Source organism: Terrapene carolina, unplaced genomic scaffold (assembly GCF_002925995.2).
Source record: "Terrapene carolina triunguis isolate 2854851 unplaced genomic scaffold, T_m_triunguis-2.0 Scaffold67, whole genome shotgun sequence".
In the NCBI taxonomy this organism is placed as follows: Eukaryota; Metazoa; Chordata; order Testudines; family Emydidae; genus Terrapene; species Terrapene triunguis.
The window spans coordinates 16,198,142-16,221,929 of record NW_020664418.1 but is presented as its reverse complement, the minus strand read 5'-3'; the positions used below and the strand labels follow the sequence as shown (position 1 = coordinate 16,221,929).

The 23,788-nt window shown below is 41.4% G+C and overlaps 2 protein-coding genes across 6 annotated transcripts in view; one reads left to right on the top strand and one right to left on the bottom strand.

Annotated features, from left to right (window-relative positions):
* The window catches only part of SCAPER (S-phase cyclin A associated protein in the ER), a 356,482-nt gene extending 350,998 nt beyond the window's left edge, over window positions 1-5,484 (bottom strand). For 4 of the 5 annotated variants that reach the window (XM_024205417.2, XM_024205418.2, XM_024205421.2 and 1 more), the window contains exons 1-2: window positions 5,365-5,484; window positions 645-720 (exon numbers count right to left, since the gene is read on the bottom strand). In XM_024205417.2, coding sequence (XP_024061185.2) covers window positions 645-720; window positions 5,365-5,420 — 132 coding nt within the window. In that variant the 5' untranslated portion in view covers window positions 5,421-5,484. Of the gene's footprint in view, window positions 1-644; window positions 721-1,116; window positions 1,130-5,364 lie in introns of those variants that run through there. The other variant, XM_024205420.2, reaches the window with a different exon arrangement.
* Window positions 5,485-9,959: 4,475 nt separating this feature from the next.
* RCN2 (reticulocalbin 2) lies at window positions 9,960-23,643 on the top strand. Its single transcript, XM_024205424.3, has 7 exons — window positions 9,960-10,313; window positions 10,696-10,801; window positions 12,959-13,155; window positions 15,163-15,276; window positions 17,790-17,886; window positions 20,358-20,500; window positions 23,069-23,643. Exons 1-7 carry the CDS (start codon window positions 10,182-10,184, stop codon window positions 23,219-23,221), a joined length of 942 nt encoding a protein of 313 aa, XP_024061192.1. The 5' UTR covers window positions 9,960-10,181; the 3' UTR covers window positions 23,222-23,643.
* Window positions 23,644-23,788: the final 145 nt, after the last annotated feature.

The window sequence follows — 23,788 nt, the reverse complement described above, 5'->3', positions numbered from 1 at the left end:
TCAGGTAAACAAAGTGTCTCACGGCCTGCCAGGGGCTTACCCTGAACAAGCCGCGAACCAAGTTTGGGAACCCCTGCACTAGCAAGTTTCATATCTGTTTGCTCCAGGAAAGGAATGCTGAGATTCAAGAATTCTGGTTTCAATTCCAGGTTCAACAGGGGAGGGTGCTGTAGTGGCCATAAAAAAAAAACACACACAAAAAAAAACCCTATCCCTCTCCTCCCTCTACAGCCCATCTGTCTCCTCTGTTTCTATCCACTATCACCCACACTCCTGTCTCTGTACATTCTGCTCCTATTCTCCATGTGCTATCACCACTAAGAACTTAACAGAGAAATGGCTGCTTGACACAGTACTAAGGGGCTTCCTTCCCTTTCTGCACTCAGGACATATCTATACTACAAACTTAAGTAGACCTATGTTAGGTCAATTTACAGCCACTGCAATAATTACTGTGGTTGTTGATGTCCACCCTACCCTACCCTCCTTTTGTCAGTGGTGGGCATCCTCACCAGGAGCACTTCCACTGACTTAAGAGGGGCAATGGGGGGGCGAGGGAAAGCTGAGAGTTACAAACAAACCACAATATTTATTTTTGGTAAAGAAAAATCTTAAAACGCTGTTGCATTGCATGAGTGACTTACCATCATGTTATAACTCTCTGCTACATCAACAGTCTCACTTATCACATTTTTGGCTGACCCCATAGAGTTTTCATACCTGTATTAAAATAAATGTAACTAGTCATTACTTTATTTTATGCCATATATATTTTTAAAACTACGTTCTAACTTTAAAGCTAGACATAAATCTTTTATTATCCTTAGAAGAGTTAGAAAATGAAGTAGCATTTACATCATGCATGCCAGTTTAAATCTATAGGTACAACTATCATCTAAATGTCTTATCAAAAGTTTAAAAGATTTTTTATTAAAAGATAGCTAAACATCTGGCAGAAAATCAAAAGGTTAACAGAGGGAATCCATAGCAAAGTTTAAATCTCCATGCAGAAATATTAGTAATGCCATAAAGTATATGTAAATTTATTCAAATCAACTGTATTGGGAAATATGTTCCTAATATAACAGGAAAATACAAATGAAGGAAATCTAAAACCTTTTTAGAGGAGGTAATATTGAGGTCCAGGACTTCCCATCTGCCTCATCAGAAGCGTCTCAATTTAAATAAAGAGCTCTAGGTTATAAATAAGACAGCAATTTCAAACTAGTCTACATCTATTTGTTTGTTTTTCTTTTGGTTACACTACTAAGAAGGGTATGTCCTTAGTGCAGGAGTAGGCAACCTATGACACGTGTGCCAAAGGTGGCACGCGAGCTGATTTTCAGTGGCACTCACACTGCCCGGGTCCTGGCCACCGGTCCGGGGGGCTCTGCATTTTAATTTAATTTTAAATGAAGTTTCTTAAACATTTTAAAAACCTTACTTACTTTACATACAACAATAGTTTAGTTATATTATAGACTTATAGAAAGAGATCTTCTAAAAACATTAAAATGTATTACTGGCACTCGAAACCTTAAATTAGAGTGAATGAATGAAGACTCGGCACACCACTTCTGAAACGTTGCCGAACCCTGCCTTAGTGTATTCCATGGTTTTGGAAAATAGCATATTATTCCTTTATGGCATGATCCTGCAGGCCTTTTTCATGCTTGTTGTCCCACTAAAGTGAATGATTTGCATCAGTGGTCTTTATAAAGCACTTATTTAAAAGCGCTTCACTGAATTTCTTTACTTGCTTTAGGATGGTACACACATCTTTTAAAAAATGAGGTTTTATTAAATATTTCTTAAAGCCAGCTTCACAGTAAATCTACATGTGCTTTCACTGTTTACATTGCGAAGAATCTTCTGCAGATTATGACAAAATCCAATTTTAGTTTTTTATTGCCATGATATTGAAAAGTTGTAAATGTATTTCATCTATTTAGTGATACGATAATGACTCCCTCTATGATGTCAACAGATAAAATGTTAAATTTTCAAAACTGTCTCTTTGACAAGCACTTCCTCTGAAGCATCTGGTACTGACCACTGTTAGAGACAGGATTCTAGATTAGGGGCCTTGCATCTGACCCAGTGCAGCAATTCCTATGCATCACTGTTAAATGGCAGTACTGTACCTTTTTTTAAGCTACAGTTGTGCTATTCCCCTGCTCTCAGATTAGTACATCAAACTTTCCACATCTTGCACCCCATTTTATGTGTGTATACGTTTCAATGTATATATTGTATACTCATATAAATATTTAAAACCTGGGCAACTCATGTAGGCTTTTAAAATAACCATCAGGTAACTGCTGGATTCTTTCTTTCATTTTTACTCTCCATTATTTGGAATACATTCTTTTAAACAAAAATCTAGGTTTTTTTTCCCCTGTGCTGATTTTATTTTTGTAATTTGGCAAACACTGTAACAATTTGCCTCTGAAACAAACACTGAAACAGTTTGAGGATAAGCGAAATTAGCATGGTTGTTTTTGTTTAAAAAAACAAACACTTGATTTGTCAAAATAAAATGTGCTTGTGCATCAACATTATTTAAAAGATCAGCACACGTCTGGGAACAGTCAGAAGCATGACACCCACACTAACATGGACCAACACTGAGAAATATAAAATATGGCAAAACAAGGGATGAAGAAGGGGAAGGAACCCTCAACACTGTAAGTATTCAGAAAATGCCTTTACACCTCAAAGTAAGTTAGGCTCAAGATAATTGCCCCCCACCCATCAAATTAAAAAAATTTAAATTAGGTGAAATTTGGGCCATAGGAATTTTTACAATACAGTGTCGCTTTAAACTTTGGCCATCATGTAAGGACAAGGTACCTTGATATCAAGAACGTATAACAGCAGTTTCCAATCACTGCCATGTACATCAGTATCTATTATGCTGTACTGCCCATTTCATAGAATCATAGAACTGGAAGGGACCTCGAGAGGTCATCTAGTCCAGTTCCCTGCACTCAAGGCAGGACTAAGTATTATCTAGACCATCTCAGACAGGTGTTTGTCCAACCTGCTCTTAAAAATTCCAAATGATGGAGATTCCACAACCTCCCTAGGCAATTTATTCCAGTGCTTAGCCACTCTGACAGTTAGGAAGTTTTTCCTAATGTCCAACCTAAACCGCCCTTGCTGCAATTTAAGCCCATTGCTTCTTGTCCTATCCTCAGAGGCTAACAACAACAATTTTTCTCCCTCCTCCGTGTAACAATCTTTTATGTACTTGAAAACTGTTATCATTTCCCCTCTCAGTCTTCTCTTCTCCAGACTAAACAAACCCAATTTCTTCAATCTTCCCTCATAGGTCATGTTTTCTAGACCTTTAATCATTTTTGTTGCTCTTCTCTGGACTTTCTCCAATTTGTCCATATCTTTCCTGAAATGTGGCGCCCACAACTGGACATAATACTCCAGTTGAGGCCTAATCAGCACGGAGAAGAGCAGAAGAATTATTTCTCATGTCTTGCTTAAAATACTCCTGCTAATACATCCCAGAATTATGTTTGCTTTTTATTGCAACAGCATTACACTGTTGACTCATATTTAGCTTGTGATCCAGTATGACCCCCAGATCCCTTTCCGCAGTACTCCTTCCTAGGCAGTCATTTCCCATCTTGTATGTGTGCAACTGATTGTTCCTTCCTAAATAGAGTACTTTGCATTTGTCCTTATTGAATTTCATCCTATTTACTTCAGACCATTTTTCCAGTTCATTTTGAGTTTTAATCCCATCCCCCAAAGCACTTGAAACTCCTCCAGCTTGGTATCGTCCACAAACTTTATGTGTGTACTCTCTATCCAGGGGTCAGCAACCTCTGGCACGCGGCTCGCCAGGGTAAGCACCCTGGCGGGCCGGGCCAGTTTGTTTGCCTGCCGCGTTGGCAGGTTCGGCCGATCGCGGCTCCCACTGGCTGCGGTTCGCCGTCCCAGGCCAATGGGAACAGCGGGAAGCCGCGGCCAGCACATCCCTCGCCACTTCCCACCACCCCCATTGGCCTGGGACAGCAAACCGTGGCCAGTGGGAGCCGCGATCGGCCGAACCTGCCGACGCGGCAGGTAAACAAACTGGCCCGGCCCGCCAGGGTGCTTACCCTGGCGAGCCACGTGCCAGAGGTTGCCAACCCCTGCTCTATGCCATTATCTAAATCATTGAAGATATCGAACAGAATTTCTATAGCTGTAACTCTTCTTGCCGTCCTCACCAGTTAAAAAGTGACAGTATCTATTTAGAACCTAATCAGTTAAAGTTTTAAGTAGTTTCCAATAATACTCTTGCTCAAGTCCCTTCTGCCAGTTTTTGAGATTTTATAATCAAGTTGTCCTTTCTCCCTTATCTGTGTGTAGGTCTTTCACAAAACAAAACGAGGGGACATAAGCAGAAACAGGGAAAATGACTATACATTAAATGCTGTCAAATACATAAAGGAAGCAAAGGAATCTTCCCCCTATCTCTTTCAGGTATAATAATCTCAGGTGTTCCTTGTAACTCTAGTAAGAAAGAAACAGAAGTATTTATTTTAAATTGACTGCACCCCTTTAAGATTCAGCTGGTGCCCGGTATGCCAGAACTGGTGTGCACTGAACAGCCACAGAGTTTAGGCTGATGACAAGTCTGGGATTTGGATCAACTCGTAAATTATAGCAGCTGTTCTAAAGATGTACTTGGAGGGTTAGACTGAATTCCCACATGATCAAGTAAGAGTTCAGGGTGGCTCCTGCCTAACACCGGTAAAGTCTTTTGATCGATAACCGGGTTCCAGCTGCCCTCTAAACAAGACTAATCACGTTTACCAGACACCAGTGGTAGATATTTAGATACCGTTTGCGCAACTGGATAAATTATTTTTTCCAAGCCCAAACAACCGAGGGAAGTTCGCTTCACGATAAGTGCTAAGAAAAGAGGTCCCAAGCACCGAGCAGAGCTCTCTCTCCTCCGCACTCAGGAGCCCCCCATCACAGCCCAGCCCCCTGCCATCCAAGGGACCGCTGCGTGGGAGCGGGGCTTTGGGGAGGGTCCCTCGTAGAGGAGTTTATAGGGCGGGCCCGCTCCCCTCCCTGTGTGCAGAGGCCCCACAGCAGCCTATGAGCAGCAGCCCCACGCCCCCTCCCAGCAGCAGAGCCAGGCTGCCAGCGACCCCTTGTCTGTCGGACCCCCCAGGTGCTGCCCCCAGCGCTGGGGAGGGAGGCCCATCGCCCCGCCCGCCTTGGTGGAGTGGGGCAGCCGGCTCCAGCAGAGGAACGAGGCCGGCCAGCCGCCATCTTGTTGTCCCCCCGGGCTCAGCAAGTTGCCCCTCCCCTTTACTCCGCGGAGCGCAATAAGCGACCCACACTTACACTCGCCTCTTTGCTGCGTTGTCCCGCCTGCGCGCGTCCCGCCGAGCTGATGTCATCTCATCCCGCCAGTGGCCGGTGCAGTGTCAGGAACGGCCTCCCGTCTCAGCTTGCCGGAACATGCCGGAGCCGCCTGCGCGTGCTCAGTACGAGCCGGCGAAGGCGCTGCCCTACCTCTGCCCGTAGTTCGTTGCCACCAGTACCTGCTGTGGGGCGGGCGGTAAAAGGGAGGCGGGAGGGAGATGGTCAGGGTTTGTGCAGGAGGCAAAAGGAGTCCAAAGCAGGGGAGGAGCAGATAGGCAGCACTGGGGACAGGATGCAGGAGATGGGGAGAAAGGGTAAATGGACTCTGATGGAAGAGTGGCAGAGGGGGGAGGAACCCTGGCATAGAGAGGGGCAGGGTAGATAAAAGGTACCAGAAATGGGGTCATCCATCTGCTGTGATTGCCAGAACAGAGTGGGGGTGGTAGAGGGGCTTGTGTGGTACATCTCAGCCCTTCACTCCCCAAGGCTGGAGTGTTCAAGGCACACATCAAGGCAATGCCTAGATGATAATAATACCTAGCTCTTAAATAGTGATTTTCATCTGTGATTTCAAAGCAATAGACAAAGGAACTAATGACAATGCATCCCCATTTTATAGATGGGGAAACTGAGGCACAGGGCAGGGATGTGACTGTGGCTCTCCTCAATCAGAAATTATGTATTGCGTACACATGGTTTTTAGGCCTCGGGTGTGATCTCGCACCTATAAGAGTGACAGAATCTTCCACTTTCCCCATCCCTGAGGAAACTGAAGGCAGGGAAAGAACAGTGAAATAAATTATGCAAATATATTTGTATTAATTCATGCATAATAATCAAAACAAGGTTTATTATCACTAGGTTCAGTGTAGATGTCTCAGCATGTCACACAGCACTAGTGTGGGGACACAAAAGAGTGACAGTAAAATACTGTTTTAAATGCACTCTCCATATCCCATGGTCACATGTGCATCCTCCACATTGCCACAACTGACAACAGCCATGTCTGTATGCTCCCATTCTGCCATGCCTGAGCACAGCCATGTCTATTTGCCTTTCCTATGGCAATCAGGGCTGCCCGGAGGGGGGGGGGGCAAGTGGGGCAATTTGCCCCGGGCCCCACAGGGCCCTCCCCAAGAATATAGTATTCTATAGTATTGCAACTTTTTTTTTATGGAAGGGGCCCCCGAAATTGCTTTGCCCCAGGCCCCCTGAATCCTCTGGGCGGCCCTGATGGCAATGCCTGAGCATGGCCATGTCTGTCCACTCCCCCATGGCCATGTCTGAGAACAGCCATGACCCACATCTGTATGCTCCCTCTGCCCTTGCCCTCAACTGTTACGTCTGCATTCCCTGTGTCATGTGTACTCCTTGTACACAGTAGGTTACAAGGCTGCCTCCTACTAGCAGGTCAGGCTTCTGTACCGGATTTGGACTGGCTACAGAACTTCCATCAGGGAGATACCAAGAGATGAATTCTCTTTCAGACGCTTTAATGCACTGCCAGGTACAGCTGTTACCAGCTCAAGTAAGCTATGTCACACATGATCCCATCTTGTGGTTCAACATTATAATACAGTTTTACCATTCTATCATTCCACTCAGCCATGCCTTCTTACAGCCACATCTGCACCTTGCCACCTAACACACCTTTGCACAGCCACACTACCATGTCCCCAGCACAGTCATGTCTGTGCATTCTTCCCCTCCCCTCACTGCCACACCTGAGCATAATTATGTCTTTACACTACACCCTTGTCATGCCTGACATGCCACATCTGCATGCTTCCCTCCACCATGCCTCAGCGCAGTCATAGTTGTGTGTTAACACTACTGCCACACGTGGGTGTGGCCACATATGTGCACTGTCCCCAATACCCTACAACTGAAAACAACTATGTTTCTGTGTTCTTCCCCATCCCCTCTGCCACACCCCAAAATGGCTGTGTCTTGTGTGCTGCCACATCTCAGTTCTTCTGCCTCTGTACACTCCTCCCTAGTATCTTGCCTGAGCATGTGATACCAAATGCTACCATTCTGATTTGATATATAGTACCAGTATGTGATATCAAATCAGAATGGTAGCATTTTATAACCAGTTCATCCAGGTGTAAATGGCTATACTAAGTGTAAAGCAGTGGAAAATCAGGTCTGTAGTGTCTTAAGTTTCAAAACCACTCTTGAATCCTTCATAATGAAGGGTGTTATAAATTATTATTTATTATTGACGTCATTTAGAACAACACTCAGAATGCAATGTAAATGATACTCAGTAAATTATCACTATTTTGAAATCCATATACTTCATATTTGAACAGTGTAAGACTATGCTCTTTATAATTATCACAGAATTGTTGCTCAGTTTACATTATTCTGACAGTGAAATAATACAAAATGATATGTATAATAGAAAATAACAGAAAATCAAGGTACAATAATTGTTAGCTGAAAAGCAGCAAAATTAAAATTTAGAAATGTCAAAATTCTAGTTAAAAACAACTGAACAGACAATGTTTCCTGTTCAAGATGATTGTTAATATTCTGTTGGCTTTGTTGCTGGGCATCTGCTGTCATGCTAACAATTAAACAGAAAAAGATTCAGGTTTGCAAAGCACTCAGAGAACAAAAGAAACTATAGATTTAGTACAGTTAGAAAGCGGGGCAAAAAAAATTCCAACTCAGTCAAAAATCTGTTTGGAACACAACTTCCTAAAAATAATTTCTTTGCAATTAAAAGAGCAGCTCCAAATAATGAAACCATAGGTTGGGGGAAATTTGTCATTATCATAGTCCTAACTGATGGCATTGATGAAGAAAGCAGTAAAATCAAAAATGATTCAGATCAGAGATCTTACCTGCAGTGAACTGGTAGGTTCCGACATGGATATTAAAATGATTATCAGGCAAACTAAGCAGTAAAAATTTAGAGAGCTTTATGAAGGACTGATCCCTTGTAGATCCTAATCTGAGGGCACAGGTGTTTGATCAGAAAATTCCAGAAATACAGAGGACAAGAACTTTTTTTTTCCTGTGGTACCATTTCTAATTCTAAAATTATCAAGATTATGGGAGCGTCTTGACCCCAGCAGAATGACTTTAAATGTTATTGTAGAACTAATTAAGAACGTTAAGAAACACTTTGACACAGGCAAATTATCAAGAGAAGAATATGCTTTCCTATGTTTTCCCTCTTTGAAAGTGTTATTGATGAACTGTACTTTTTTGCCTAATATATAGTATATACCATTTTTGTGTTCTGTTTGTTTTATTATCCCTGTAATCATATTTCCTCCCTTTCCTATCTTTGGTCACCTCAATGCATGACCACATTGCAAATAAGCTTGCATGTAACACATCTGCACTGAATTAATGTTATTTGGGAAATCTATTATAATAGTTGTGGACCATGAGATGTATGTGGCACACCTGACAGCTCTTAAAACATGCTGCAAAGATGCTTTGCTTTGTTGTTGTTGGGTGTTAGCAGTGGGTACAGCTCAACTGGTCTGAACACAGTTTAGCTGAAAGTGCAAAGACAAATTATGGTCAGCACCAGTACAGAAACTGACCAAGTTTTAATTTTTTTTCTGAAACTGTGAACAGTTACAGGACTTATCCTTTTCTTTGAACCATAGAATTGTAAGGCTGGAAGGAACCTTGAGAGGCTGGACTAAGTAAACCTTCCAGGGTTCTCACAATAACTCTTGCTGGTGGCAACTATGACAAATTTTCTTAAAATACTTAATGAACTTTAGGAAAAACAAATAAATATGCACATCTGCATGTCCAAATCATTATACTTTATTTATATAGGGTTTTATTGCAGACTCAATAATAATAATAATGTACAGTTCTCTATTCTTTACTGGACCTAAACAGAATAGAAACACGAATAAGGTGCTTTGCACGTTCTTGTATCTTGTTGTTGTTTCTTTTGGTTTTGGTTGCCCTTTTTAAAACAAAAAAAAAAAAAAGACTTGCTAGTAAGTCTGGTGCTGCGAAAACTGATATTTGTATGTTTGTTAATATCACTTTTCATTGCAGACTTACTAGCTAGCTGTGAGGCTGTGAAAAGTGATATTAACAACGGTACAAATATCAATTTTCACAGCAGACTTACTCAGCCATGGCAAGCCAGGGCACAAATTACGCCCTGGATAGGCAGGTGGTTAGGGAGACAGTGGGGGCCAGAGGTGATGGGCAAGACAGAAGGGGGAGGAAGTGGGGGCCAGGGCCAATGGGGGAGCGGTGAGCCCAGGGTCCAGGAGATCATTGTATTTTTTCCCTTTTAAATGGTATACCTCTGGTGGGAAGGAGGATGTTGCATGGCAATGACATGGCCCTAACTCATGGGAGTCACGGCTCTTGGGTTCGGTTCCAGGCTGAGTGTGGGCCAGTGGTTAGAACAGGGGACTGGGCATCAGGAATCATGGGTCCTCTTCCCAGCTCAGCATGGGAGTAGGGGCTAGTGGTTAGAGAGCTGTGACTCGGGCTGGACTCCCTCAGCGTAGGTGGGGGAGGAGGAACCCAAGTTGCTATGAGTCAGGCGGGGCCTGGGGTCGCTGGGCCCCGTTATAGCCCGGCCCCGTTCACAGCCCCTCTCTCCCTGCAGAGGCTGCTCGCAGCCGGTGCGGGGCGCTGTGTCCGGCTCTGCAGCCGCGTCTCCGCAGAGCGAGCCGCCAACCGGGTGGCCCCCACCAGCCTTCTGGTCCCAGCCTGTCGAGCCAGCCAGACTGGGCGGACGGCAGCAGCGCCGCCGCCAGCTCTGCTCCTCCTTCGGCGGAGCCGCGGGCGCGATGCGGCCGCTGCTGTGGCTGGGCCTGGTGCTCGGGGTGCTGGGCGCTGCGTGCGGGGGACCCAGCGACCAGCACTACGTCGACGGCGAGCACCGGGCCGACTACGACCGGGAGGCGCTGCTCGGAGGCCAGGTGAGCGGCCCTGGAGGCCCCCTTAGACCCGCATTGGTGGGCGGGAGCTTCCTGCCGTTCCTGGAGGCTAGGAGACAGTCCCCAGCCAGGGGGCGCCGGGCGATGACCCTGGGCTCGGGGTGTTAAGCCTCGGTAGACTTCGAGAGCTGCAGCAGCCCGTCTCCCAGCGCGGGAGGCTGTGAACGCTGCTGAACGATGACACCCACCCGCCCCGTTGAGATGTGTCCCCCACCTTTTTTTTTTAAATGAACGCAGGTTGCTGTGTGATTTATTTTTTTGTGGGGAAGAGAGATTTTAATTTGCTCCTCTGCTCAGAAGTGGCAGGGCTGTATCAGACTTTTGTGTTAGTTAGTTCTGTTTGGTTTTTTTTCTCCTTCCAAAGGATGAAGCAGAGGAATATACTAAACTCAGTCCAGAGGAACAGCAAAAGAGACTGAAGGCCATCATAAAGAAAATTGACTTGGACTCCGATGGATTCCTTACTGATGGTAGGGGCTGCACACAGATTTTGTGTCACTGGAAAAAACTCACTTACATAGTGGGTAGGGGTGAGAAAATAGTGCAGCGTGATACACCTCTACCCTGATATAACGCAACCCAATATAACACAAATTCGGATATAACGCGGTAAAGCAGTGCTCCGGGGGAGGGGAGGCTGCGCACTACGGCGGTTCAAAGCAAGTTCGATATAACGCGGTTTCACCTGTAACGCGGTAAGATTTTTTTGGCTCCTGAGGACAGCGTTATATCTGGGTAGAGGTGTACTTAAAAATCTTGAGTTGCAAACCTAGTAGTGTAGCTATGTCTTTCTTTGTCTGCAGACACTGTTGTGTGTCTCTGTTGCTGCTCATAGCTTTGTGAAGCTATTGCAGAGAGATAGTAACAAGTGACTGGTCAAATTCACTGCTTCTCTGCTGTGGCTAAGCATTAAAGTTGACATGTTGATTTCACTCTGCTACTCCGGAAAGCTATAAGAAGCAGGAAAGGCAAGCAATGGAGCTGCTAACAGGAGAGGAAGACTCAAAATGTGGAGATGAAGGGACAGGTAGCAGATACACAATCAAAAAGTTCTGGTGTGAGAGTTTTCTCTTTCTCACTTTCAGTTGTCAGAAGGGGGCAGCTGCATGTATATCAAACATATACTAGCTAGAGTGTAAGAGGGAGTCTTCACTATTGGGCTTCTCCCCACTTCTTTTCTATCTGCCCCCATTGGTAAGGTCAGTTCTTTAGCTACTAGGTGTCTAAACTTGTCAGTCCCTACAACATGTCTCCCTTGAACCTGTGCAGTATTCTTGTATTACTGTATCTACTGTTAAATTTATGTCAAAGTTGAAGTTCTAGATTGCAAAATAACTGTCGTCTGTATCCACAGTCCTATCTGATTCTTTCAGTGCAAAAATAAGATGTTTCTGCTTTTTACTCATGTTACCCCTTCATAGTAAACACTATGCTTAAGAGAGAGAGTTAGAATCAATTCCTTCTACAGCAGCAGTTCTCAACAAGGGGCCCCTGGGGGTCCGTCAAGCAAAGTTGGCATTAGACTCACTGGGGCCGAGGGTGCCACACAGGGCTGATGCCCGGGACCGTGAGCTCTGCCATGCAGGGCTGAAGCCAAAGGCTGAGCAACTTAGCTTCACAGGGCCCCCCTGTAAGTTGTATTAGTTACTTTATTCCTTTTAGCAATACAGAACACAAACTTATTTTAGCATAAGAGGCTGCTGTGAAATGGTGGGAGTGCAGATCAGTTGAATAAAAAGGTGCCATTCCTATATTTGTCACTTTTCAGAATTGCACTGGAATTTAATGGTTTTGACTAGAGATTCTTTTTCTAATAATAGGAAGGGGGTGTGTGCGTGCGCGCGCATGTATGCATTTTTAATTTATTGAAAATACAATCTTGGGAAATACTCATTTTAATTGGGTGGTTAAGACATCTAAGTATAAGAGGGAGAACTGGCCAATTGGCTAAATCTTAGTGGGTTTTTTTTTAATTGCTATATTTCCTTGGAAAACAAAGCTTAATGTCTACTCCAAAATTTATAAGGCCCAGTTGGGGCTCATTTTAAGTGGAAATCCTTAGGTAGTATTTTCTTTTGGATAATTAACTTTAGGGGATATTGACGGATTTATGTAGCTGTATGTATTGTACTTATTTATAATTTGTGCCTGTCACACTTTTCAGAATGCAAAAATCTGGTATATTGAATACTTTTTAAAATGGTGGAATTTTGTTTTGCAGAAAGTTGTCTTTACACAGTATGCCTTTTGTACCCACAGATTTAGGTTAAACTATACTGTTTCTCATTTATTTCTCTAGCCCTGTAAACAATTTGAAATGGGCATCATGATGGTAATTAGTTTCATGTTACTAATAAGTATTAATGGAGAAAATACTGCTACATGGGAATAACATAGGAAAACAGGAATATCCTATAGAAAGTGGATTCCTGGGGCACAACTGAAGCCCCGGTTACGTGATTGCATGTGATTATTTTAACAAGTAAAATCTTCCACTGTTTGAATGTGAAGAGACCTTCTTTATACTGTTTAGGAATGTAGAAAATGCAACATTTACTGTAATTGCTTTTTAAACAAAAAAAAGGTTACATTTAAAGATTTAATTGCATTATGTGTCATTTCCACAGATGAACTAAGTTCATGGATCCAGCAATCTTTTAAGCATTATGTTACGCAAGAGGCTAAACAACAGTTTGGTGAATATGATAAAGATGGTGATGGATTAGTATCTTGGGAGGAGTACAACATTCAAATGTATGATCGTCTAATTGACTTTGATGAGAATACTGTCTTGGAAGATCAAGAAGAAGAATCATTTCGCCAGGTAAGATACTCAAACACCAGCTTTCACAAAGCATTGGCAAATGGCAGTGGTGTTGGATTCTTTAGTCATTTTATTCTTAAACACAGTCAGAGCTGGCAAACATACTGAACATTTTCAGCTGTCTGGACTTGCTCAGTAGTTAAAAGGTAATAACAAAATATTGAAGTTCCTACCAACAAAATGAATGACAGAACAAGCCACATTTGAGAGTTGAGTAGGGTACTAATATATTGGTAATGGAATCCTAGAAGCCACACCTCAGTTGGTCCCTCTCTTGGCAATGTAGGATGGAAATGTACTGGATCAGACCAGTGACCCATCCAGTCGCTATCCTCTCTCTGATGGTCGCCAGTACCAGCTGCTTCAGAGGAAGGTACAAGATACCTGTAGTAAGCAACTATGGAATAACCTCATAGGAAAAGCTTCTTCCTAGCCCCCATTAATTATAGTTTAGGGCATAAGCCAAGTATGAGTTCATATCCTTTCCTGAATTCTGCTGTTATGAGAATACTATTCACTTCAGTATATCTCCTGGCTCAGTAAGCTAAAGGGGAAAAAATACAAAATATTGTCAAAAGGAATCTTGTCCATGGCCCAGATATTATGGTGATGGGTGCTATAAAAATGAATAATCCAGTTTATAAAATCATAGATACATGTGTTTGTTTTGTCCTGTAAACTATTTGAAGAGATAACAGCAATAGAACAGAATGTCACAAGATAAATGCTACATTATGTCTCCCTTTTGCTTTGCCATTTCTATAGCAATTTGTCAAAGTTGCTGACCTTATCCCGAAGCAAGCTTCTATAACAAGGAGCTTACTTCTGTTCTATCCATGAAATGACTAAATCTGTTGCATTGTTAATTTATTTAGCAGAGAATTGCTCATTATTGCTCCAGTCCAGTAAAGTACTTAAGCAGATGCTTAAGTGCTTTCCTGAATCAGGTCTATACCACCTATTGCTTTGGTGCATTCTGATAGAGAGAGCATAGATCTGTTGTACCCTTCAGCCAATTCATTTCTCCATAAATCTGCTAAACTGCTGTAGGCCATGTTAGTACAGAAAGGCTGCCGACACTGTTGACTGCAAAATGTTAATTAGACTTGCTCCCAGCAAGGTTAGATAGCATGGTGTTAAAAAGTGGCAACAGCCAAAGCCCTGTCTACATTACAGTTCTCATGGTGGCTGGGAAATCTGAAATATTCCCTAGTATGGACAATCCTTTAGACTACAAGACCTTTCTGGGCCACAGCTTTATCCATTTCTTTCCACATCTGCTCTTCCAAGTCTAACCTGTGAGTCTCCCCTCTCTCATTTCCCACATTTGGTTTATATTTTGCTGCATCATCAGCCTGGGAACATGTCTGCTCCCCGCCCTGACCTTCATGGATTCCCTCTCCCTTTTAAATACAACTCAAAATCTTTCTACAAGCAATACATTTTTAATTTTTAACTGGTCCCCCAAAGTTTTGACCACTGTTTCATTTCTTTACAATGCTAATTATGTACCGTACCCATCTGTTCTTTATTTATTTGTATTGTGGTAGCACTTACTTGACATAATTATTGTACTACCCTCGGTAGTTTGGGGCTCAATTTATGCAGCTAGCCATGATCTGGATTAGTGTTTGTGGTTGGATTGGTGAATTTTGGAGGAGTAATGTGTGTGAAGAATACACCTGCTGCTTGGTCTGGTCACACTACCTCTTTTTCATTTGAGGTCTGGGTCCAGGAACCTGTTTTAAGATCTTCCCTTGGAGTCTAAAAGTAGCAAGTTTCAATATGCATACTTGTAATAAATTACCTTAACCAAGAGCACTGCTCTTTTATCTCTGCATGAGCTGTGTTAGTGTAAACATAACAGGTTCTATTATACCCATATGTGAAACACGGTAATACTGTGTTTTCTAGCTGTAATCCTGTAAACCAGTTGCTGTAGATGTCCATTGTTCTGCTTCATTAAGTGATCGAATCAAGTCTGTTTTCTGAAAACTTTTTTTTAAGCTTCATTTAAAGGACAAGAAGCGGTTTGAAAAAGCCAATAGAGATGAAGTTCCTGGTCTGAATCTGAATGAATTTATTGCTTTTGAGCATCCCGAAGAAGCTGAGTATATGACGGTAAGACTTAGGGAAAATCATTTATTCTAAAGGTTAATGTGGATCGAGGCTGCACCTTTTAATGGTTGTCTTAGTCAAACGAACCTTGGAAAACTTGCCTGTGAACAACTACTATTCCTTTCTCTTGAAGAACATACATATATGATGTGCAACTTTCTTAGTCCTCAGTCTTGGGGTTCAGGAGTTTACCCAGTAGAGTAGTGGAGATGCTTTAAATTGTCATACAAGAGGTGGGTTTAGATGATTCTCCCCTTAGGTTGGGAGTAGAGCGTTCTGTTTTATGATGAGGGAGTCAGGTCTAGCTTGGAAAAGAGTCCCCATCAGAAAGATATAAATCATCTTAAGAAGAAGCCTTTGGCATGGGAAAGGATTAAGTGAAGGGAATACTCAGCCCTCTAAAAGGGATGCAGAAAGTCACTTTTCTGACTACAGATAAGCCTTCAGGTTTGATGTTAGCTGAGATGAGAGGGCATAAATTACTGTGTTTTTTAAAAATGAGTCTGCATGCAAATGTAGCAGAAACGATTTCAGCTTCATTGCTGTACAGGTCTGTCACATCTTACGTGCATTTAACATGCGCGATTTCAGCTTTACGGGGTCGGCAAAAACAAAAAAACAAAAATAACAATTTTAATACTGTACCTGTAGTGCGGGCGATTCCGCCCGCCATTGAACTCAATGTAATTTTGACTATACGCGGTTTTCGCTTTACGTGCTAACCGCGGAACGGAACCCCCGTGTAAGATGAGACAGACCTGTATGCACCAGCCACGCTGGGAAAAATTGTTCAGTCACTTGTCAAAAGATATGCTCAGTCCAATTCAATACAGCTGTCCCAATTTTATTTTGTAGCCACAAAGTCTTAAAATTAAGCCCTACTTGTTCGTGCACTATATATATTTATTGTGGAGTTTAGTTATTTGCATTTGTTCATCAATTTTATGAACATCATCACTAACACTAGCAGACTGTAGGTGAACATAGCATCTGGGATAGAACCAGAGAATCAAAATAAGCTAGTACAGGTCTGTACCAGTATCTACTTCTCTGGAAAGTCCTAAGAGTTCTAAACGTAGATCAGTAAGTTAATTTCATTCACTTGAATTGACTGGATTTGGTTGACTGGCCTGAGTGAGAATGTGAGATTTCCTAGCCTAGTAAAACAGTTTTAGATTAGAAGTGAGTTCTTAGTTTCAAGATGAAGGATGCATTTCAGTTGCTTATGTACCTTTGATGCTTTTGTTTAAAAAATTACTTAAATTATCTAAGTTAATTTTGATCTACTTTTAAAGAGATCCTGTCAACTTGAATTCTTATCAGTTTCAAAGAGTTTAAAAGTTTCAGCTAACACACTAGCCCCTGTATCTGCATGCTAACTTTTGTGGTTTCACAATCATTTTCTTATTTTTTAAAAATATTTTCCTTTCCCTTATTGCTGTATGAAAGATTCATACAAACGGTAAAACTGGCTATGCGCACAACAGTGAAACTGTTTCTTTTGAGAGCATTTTGAATAAAATGAAAAAAAATCCTAATCTTTCAGTTATACACCTCTACCCTGATATAACGCGACGCGGTAAAGCAGTGCTCCGGGGGGGGGGGGGGGCTGCGCACTCCGGTGGATCAAAGCAAGTTCGATATAACGCGGTTTCACCTATAACGCGGTAAGATTTTTTGGCTCCCGAGGACAGCGTTATATTGGGGTAGAGGTGTAGTAATTTTAAGTAGTTCTACAGATAGATGAAACATTTTCACTCACAAGTATGATTTTTAAAGTGCCTCTTTATAGTCTGAGGTCTATAATTTTTTAATTTAAATATGCTGGGGGTTTTGTTTTAATACTTTCTTGCCAAGAAATTGAAAAGAAATAGCTTCTTTCCTCTATAGAACCTGTAATGTTTAGTTCTTTGCTGCTGCAGAGCCAGCCACCAGAGGGAGCACAAAGCAAACTTGGCATCAGTTTGTGTGACATGATTGCTAATATTGGTGAACAAACAAGGCATGGTAAAACTAGACAAGCAGGCACATTGACTTTAACTCCATTGGAAAATATAGTGTCAAAGGCAGATAATTTTAAAAACGTTTCCCTAATAATTTTACTATCAAAAAGTATTTACCAAATTGGAAATAATAGAGAAAAGTGATCCATTTTGTTCAAATAGGTGGCAGTGCCCCTTTTAAAATTTATATTTCATATACATATCTATTGCCTTGCATTCAATTCCAGGATTCCAAATCCAAGCATCCCATTCAGATTTGATTTCAGTAAAATGTGATTGAATTAAAAATCAAATGAATATGCAGTCTGGACTTATTTCCCTCCAGGACTGGACTTGTGGCTGTTTTAATTGTTACACTATTCTACACTGAAAGAGAAATTTGTTTGAAACCAATACGTGTTTAGAATATGGGATATATTCTTTTAGTCCTCTAGAATGATATATTGCTGTTTTTCTTAATGCTAAGTTTTTACCAACTAATGTTTCTTTCTCATATACATATGCACACAAAAGGAATTTGTCATTCAGGAGGCTTTAGAAGAACATGATAAAAATGGTGATGGACTTGTGAGCCTGGAAGAGTTCCTTGGTGACTACAGAAGAGATCCAAGTAAGTAAAATGCGGGGGGGAGAGGAAGGGAAATGAACAGAAGCTTCTTTGTGCTTTCTAGGGTGTGGTGGTTGTTTAGTTAGGACAGGGGTGGCCAACCTGTGGCTCCGGAGCCACATACAGGTCTTCAGAAGTTAATATGCAGCTCCTTGTATAGGCACCAACTCTGGGGCTGGAGCTACCGGTGCCAACTTTCCAATGTGCCGGAGGGTACTCACTGCTCAACCCCTGGCTCTGCCACAGGCCCTGCCCCCACTCCACCCCTTCCCGCCCCCTCCCCTGAGTCTGCCGTGCCCTTGCTCCTACCCCTTCCCCCTCTCCCCCTGAGCCTCCTGCACGCCATGAAACAGCTGAGCGGGAGGTGCAGGGAGGGAGGGGGAGGTGCTGATCGGTGGGGCTGCTGGTGGGTGGGAGGCACTGGGAGCAGGGGGTGGGAGGAGCTGATGGGGGGGGGAGGGGGGCTGCTGACATATTACTGTGGCTCTTTGGCAATGTACATTGGTAAATTCTGGCTCCTTCTCAAGCTCAGGTTGGCCACCCCTGGGTTAGGAGTTTAAAAACCAAAAGAATATGCCAAAGGCTCTGGGTACCCTTGACACTCATTTAAAAAACATAGTACAAACATGAGCCTAGCAAGAGTACACTATTTTAGCTTCTTTTACTCTAATTTTTGTATGTGTTTGATAGCAGTTAGTGTATTGTCTTTTTCCCAGTAATAATCATTTTCTCTTGCCATTGTCCCGGGCGTTATAGGAATACAAGACACCAGGAATGTAGTAAAACTAGGCTGCAGCATTATTAATAGAATACATCTGGGAGACTGTCCAGCAATAACTCAAGGTCAACCTTCCTTCCATAATCAGTACCACTTGGGGAGGACTGTCGTAAGCCTCCATCGTTGTGGGGACCCCTTCACAAGGATTAATGGTGTAGGGAAAAGAGAGTGGACCCTCACTTTACCACACACTAGGCTTCCCCTCACTTTACCAGACACTAGGCTTCCCATCTGCTTTCTCCAGTGGATACCCTCCCCTAATCCTGCTCCATTTTGGTTTATTGGGAAGCTGAACCTGTATTTAATATGTACCTGCACTGACTGACTGCCAAGTTGAAACAACATGAACATTTTACCCACCAGGTCTCAGAGCTGCTTTCGGGAAGATGGGAAAAAAACCCAATGCCAATCTGGCAGTGAGGGAAATTCCTTCCCAGCCCCAATAAAACAACTAGCATGATGCTTACAATAAGGGCCAGAAACACCAGACCTATTCTAATCCCAGTGGGGTGGGGAAGGGGAGAGTTGTAGCTCCCTGGGTGCACAGGAAAAGGCTTATGCCATTTAGGTGCACAGGGGCTAGTGAATCCAGTCAATCAGCTAGGAATACTTCTCTCCTCTGCCATCCCTTGCTACATGCCTTTCTCAAGCCCCTGAGGAAAGAGGAGGGGTGTGCTTGGAATCCTTAAAGGGGCTTCCTTTCCTTGCTGTCCGAGACACAACCTCTCTACCTCTGAAGTTATAGGGTGAGGGAGGCTTTTCTGATGCTTACAGGGAGGAGAAAAACACTTTTTTTTTTTTTAAAGTGGTTATAAAACCACTAATTGTCAGGGGTGATTCCGAAGCAGCTATTAGTGCCGGGAACTACTACTATTTTTTTTTTAAATGGCTAGTTTTCAAGCAAAACTTAAATTCTGCCAAAATGATTGATATAAAGTAGGTAGGCAACCTGTTGATCATTTCATAATTTTAGCCTGCCCCACCTGAAAAGTCCATTTCTGCAGCACCCAGTTATGATGCAAGTTTGACTTCAACAGCAGGGGCTGCTGAGAGAGCCTGTTTGCATACAGACATCCTTTTTAATGAGGAACAAGGAAAGAGACCTCACCCATGCCTTATATACAGTGGAAACAGATCTATTTCTGAATTGATTGTTTTTTCAGTCTTCTGTATGATGTCAACTACTTTTGATGAGGTTTCATAAGGTGTCAGCTAATGCTTCACTGTAACATTTGTTACCAGGAAAAAATTGCCTGACAAATGGTTACTCTTTTAAATAAATTTATTGACGAGGTAGAGAACGGTGTAAAGTAATTGACACTATCTAGATTGCCAAATACAGAAAGTAAAACACCTTTCTCCTATTTCAGTTAGATTAAGCAATATTACAATTTTAACTAAAACACTTTTGTTTCAAAGTGTGATGATTGAGTTGATTGTATCCTTCATTACATTTCTCGACTTTAATTTTAAGTTTGCAACCTTAAAGTTCCATTACTGTAAGCTTTGTTTTTAATTCTGTTTACATCTATTGGAAACAGTTTTGTTGATTTAATTCAATGAGAATGATCTGTAATGCTTGCTCTGGTGACATTGCTTAATCTTAAACCTAGTCAATTTTTGCATTAGAAAAGAGGTGAAAACAGTCTTGAAGATACTGAATGGTCTTAAAGTTTGAAAAATACTTTTTATTTAGCTGCAAATGAAGATCCAGAATGGATACTTGTCGAGAAGGATCGATTTGTGAATGATTATGACAAGGATAATGATGGAAAACTCAACCCTCAAGAACTGCTGACTTGGGTAGTACCTAATAATCAGGGTATTGCACAAGAGGAGGTATGAGGTTTGAGTTCATGGCTTTTGTTTAGACTTAATGAAACTTCTTGAAAATATTGTGTAAAATGACCAAATATGCTGCGTTAATTTAGTCTATTGTACAAAAAAAGTATATTTTACATCTTCGTAACTGAAAAATATCTAATAACACTTTTCATAACGTTCTTATAAAATTAAGATTTTCACTTTAACAAAGAATGAAGATTATTACAAAAATGTTGCATAGTGCAGCAGTTGGAATTCCTATGGACTACATGAATGCTGGTCAGAATATAAAATTAATACAGTCGCATTCCTCAAAGGTAAATAGTCAATCTGACTTGATGGAAGATACAGTATTTTTATCAAAACCATGATAAATCTTTCCAAAATACTAGATGGATAACATGAATAAATTAAATGTTAATACAGAGACCATAACATGCATTCTTCTGATAGAACTTGCTACCCTTCATCTAGCTGGATAAGTTGCTGCTATTTGTGTCTTGGGTAATAGAAACCTATGTACATGAAATCAAAACAGAACCTAAGTAAACCATAATCCAAATTTAAAACAATTAAATCAGTTGAATTAGGCATAATGTGATATAAGGAGTTTAAATGGATTCTTTGTCTAGCTGTTGTTCCTTCCTCTTATTTTTTCCTGCAGACAATTGAAGCACTTAATGTCCCAAAACCAAATTGTTTTGGTAAACGGTCCTCACTAGTGCTGAGTACAGCAGATAGGAAGAAACCTACTCTCCCTATCCCTTTTCTCCCCAATAACTGTATATTAATTATCCAAATGTTCCTTCTTTTGACTGCATCAGATCATTTGACATTTCAGATTGGAGGGAAGAATGTGTTTCCCCTTCACATTTAGATCATCTTTTGTTCTTGTCTCAGAGACAGACAGCACATTCTGTGTCAGAAAGCATAGCACGTTCTCTGTGTTGGAAAGCGTGGTTACTGAAGCCACCTCTTAACATCTTTGTTATATTGTCACGAGAAAAAAAACTTGGCCAGGAGTCCAGTATTGGCTCTCAATGTATCGGGTCTTTTTTGAGGTTAAGTGCAAAATGGTTGAAATAACATTTCTGCAAGATAAAAGTCCAATCAATTTTTGCCAGCAGGAACCCCAATATCCTGATATTACTTGCCCAAATCTGATTTTTCAGTCTGCTCCATTCTTTCTTGAAGGATCATATTATTCTTGCTGAATAACTGGCTGTGTGTCTTTCCGTGTACTTTCCTTAAATCCTGTGTGGTCTTGTAACTTCTCAGTAATTTTTTGCTTATCCATTTGATTTTTTTTTTTTTTTTTTTTTTTAAGCTGACAGCTTAATTTTCCAGGAGGCCATAGCATTTTTCAGGCTCCATCCTGGCAAGGATTTCAGTAAATTTTTTGTACCATGGTTCCTGCCTTCTTTTCCAGTACCAAGGGCTCATCTAGAGCCTTCAGGCTAGAGAGGCGGTGACACTGAATGAGTCATTGGATGTAGTTTGAAAGTTGTTCTGCGGTTTCATTTTGATATTTGCAAGTGACTTGTTGCTTGACCACTAGATTACCAAACTCCCACGCATTCAATCCCCTTAGACTAACAGTTCAACCTTTTGCTTTAGTAGAATATTTTTTTTAACTGATCATAAATATATAAAGAATATTCAGCTGCAGCTCTGTACTTCAGATATTTTAAACTAGCCATCTTCAAATACTGGAGAAATATTTGACGCTGAGATTTTTAACTTTCTTATCCAAACCATAAACTAGGTCAGAATTAAAGAAGAAAATATGCAAGTGTGGCCAGCAAACTAGGGATATCCAAAGCTGAAAACAGGAGTATCTAACAGCTTGACCTAAAGAGCCAGGCTGTGTAGCTGAGAGTTGTAACAGCTGTGCATCCTGTGTGGATCAGGCACAGAGGTGGACATTTGACACATGCTGACCAGTGGATTATACACTTCCTCTGCAAGTTCATTACAAGCATCACAGGAGTTCAAATCCTGGAGGAGGCCCCACTTATGTGATGGCAGCCATTTTAATCAACACACTGGGGACCTCCAGAGATAATAGTAAAATTGCCTATAGACTGAACTGAAGCACTGTGGTTGGGAGATGTAACGGACTCATTTTCTGGATCTGGCAGAGAAAGGGGAATGTGTAACACACATTGACCAGAGGAATAAACAAGAAACTTGCTCTTCCAGTAAGATTCTTTGTTGTCTTTTGCTGCTTGTGGAGGTTTGTTTTAATACTATCTTCTGCTTGATCCTGTTTGATATTGGTAAGCTGCTGTAGAATTGAGTGAGGCTAGACATTCAGCGTTATCACTTTGCTGTAAGACAGAAGAACTGTGAGAAAACAAACCTGTATTCTAAATGTACAGTTTTGACTATTGAGGGAAAAATGACAGTGCCTTAAACATACAAAGGGAGTTGATTTTTGGTTCAAAGGTGACAGACATTTTGTGTCACAAGAGTCCCTTTAAACTAATGGCACGAATTAGACAAATCCGTGCTAAAAGCATATTTATAAATGTAAGCGTCAACTTACTGGACAAAACACATTGTGTTCCATTTATTTTAAAGGCTCTTCATCTGATTGAAGAAATGGATTTGAATGATGATAAAAAGCTCTCTGAGGCAGAGATTCTTGAGAACCAGGATTTGTTCCTTACAAGTGAAGCAACAGATTATGGCAGGCAGCTCCATGATGAACGTTTCTACCATCAAGAACTTTAGTTTACTCATTTGTGATCTTGCTGCCTCTGTGTTCCTAAACTGGAGTTTTTCTTTAGGGTACTCAAATTTATAAGCTGCATTGTAAGTTTTACTTTGTGTGATTATAAAATACTAGTGTTTGTGTAAGTGTTTTGCATTCTAAATTTAATTACTTAAGTACTTTTGCAAGTTTCCATAGGCCTTTTCAGCCTTCAGAACTAATCTGAAATATTTAATATTCCTCGAATTGCAGCATTAACATTTTTGGCATCTGAAAAAGTAAACATTCTTAAATAATCTATATGTTTAGTACTGTATTGTGAAATGAGTTGTACTACCGTACTTGAAGAGTCTTAATGATTCTGAAAAAAGGCAAAATGTGTGAGATAAGCAAAAATTACTAATAATTTATTTAGGTGGTTAATGTTTTTCAGAAGTTATGGTGGGGGAGTAGCAATGTTTAGGTTCACTATTAAAGATGTTTTATTTAATACCCTTGGAAGAACATTCAAAAGGATTAATACCTCAATTGTTCAAGAGGTTTCTGCTTATTTTTAAATGATTTCTATAGCGGGTTAATTGTATGAT

What these genes read in the sequence shown, in the direction of transcription:
- RCN2 (XM_024205424.3), top strand. Translation starts at nt 10,182, where the DNA reads ATGCGGCCGCTGCTGTGGCTGGGCCTGGTGCTCGGGGTGCTGGGCGCT. An exon ending in AGGCGCTGCTCGGAGGCCAG is followed by an intron (nt 10,314 to 10,695) that starts GTGAGCGGCCCT and finishes CTCCTTCCAAAG; the next exon opens with GATGAAGCAGAGGAATATAC. An exon ending in AGGGTATTGCACAAGAGGAG is followed by an intron (nt 20,501 to 23,068) that starts GTATGAGGTTTG and finishes TTTATTTTAAAG; the next exon opens with GCTCTTCATCTGATTGAAGA.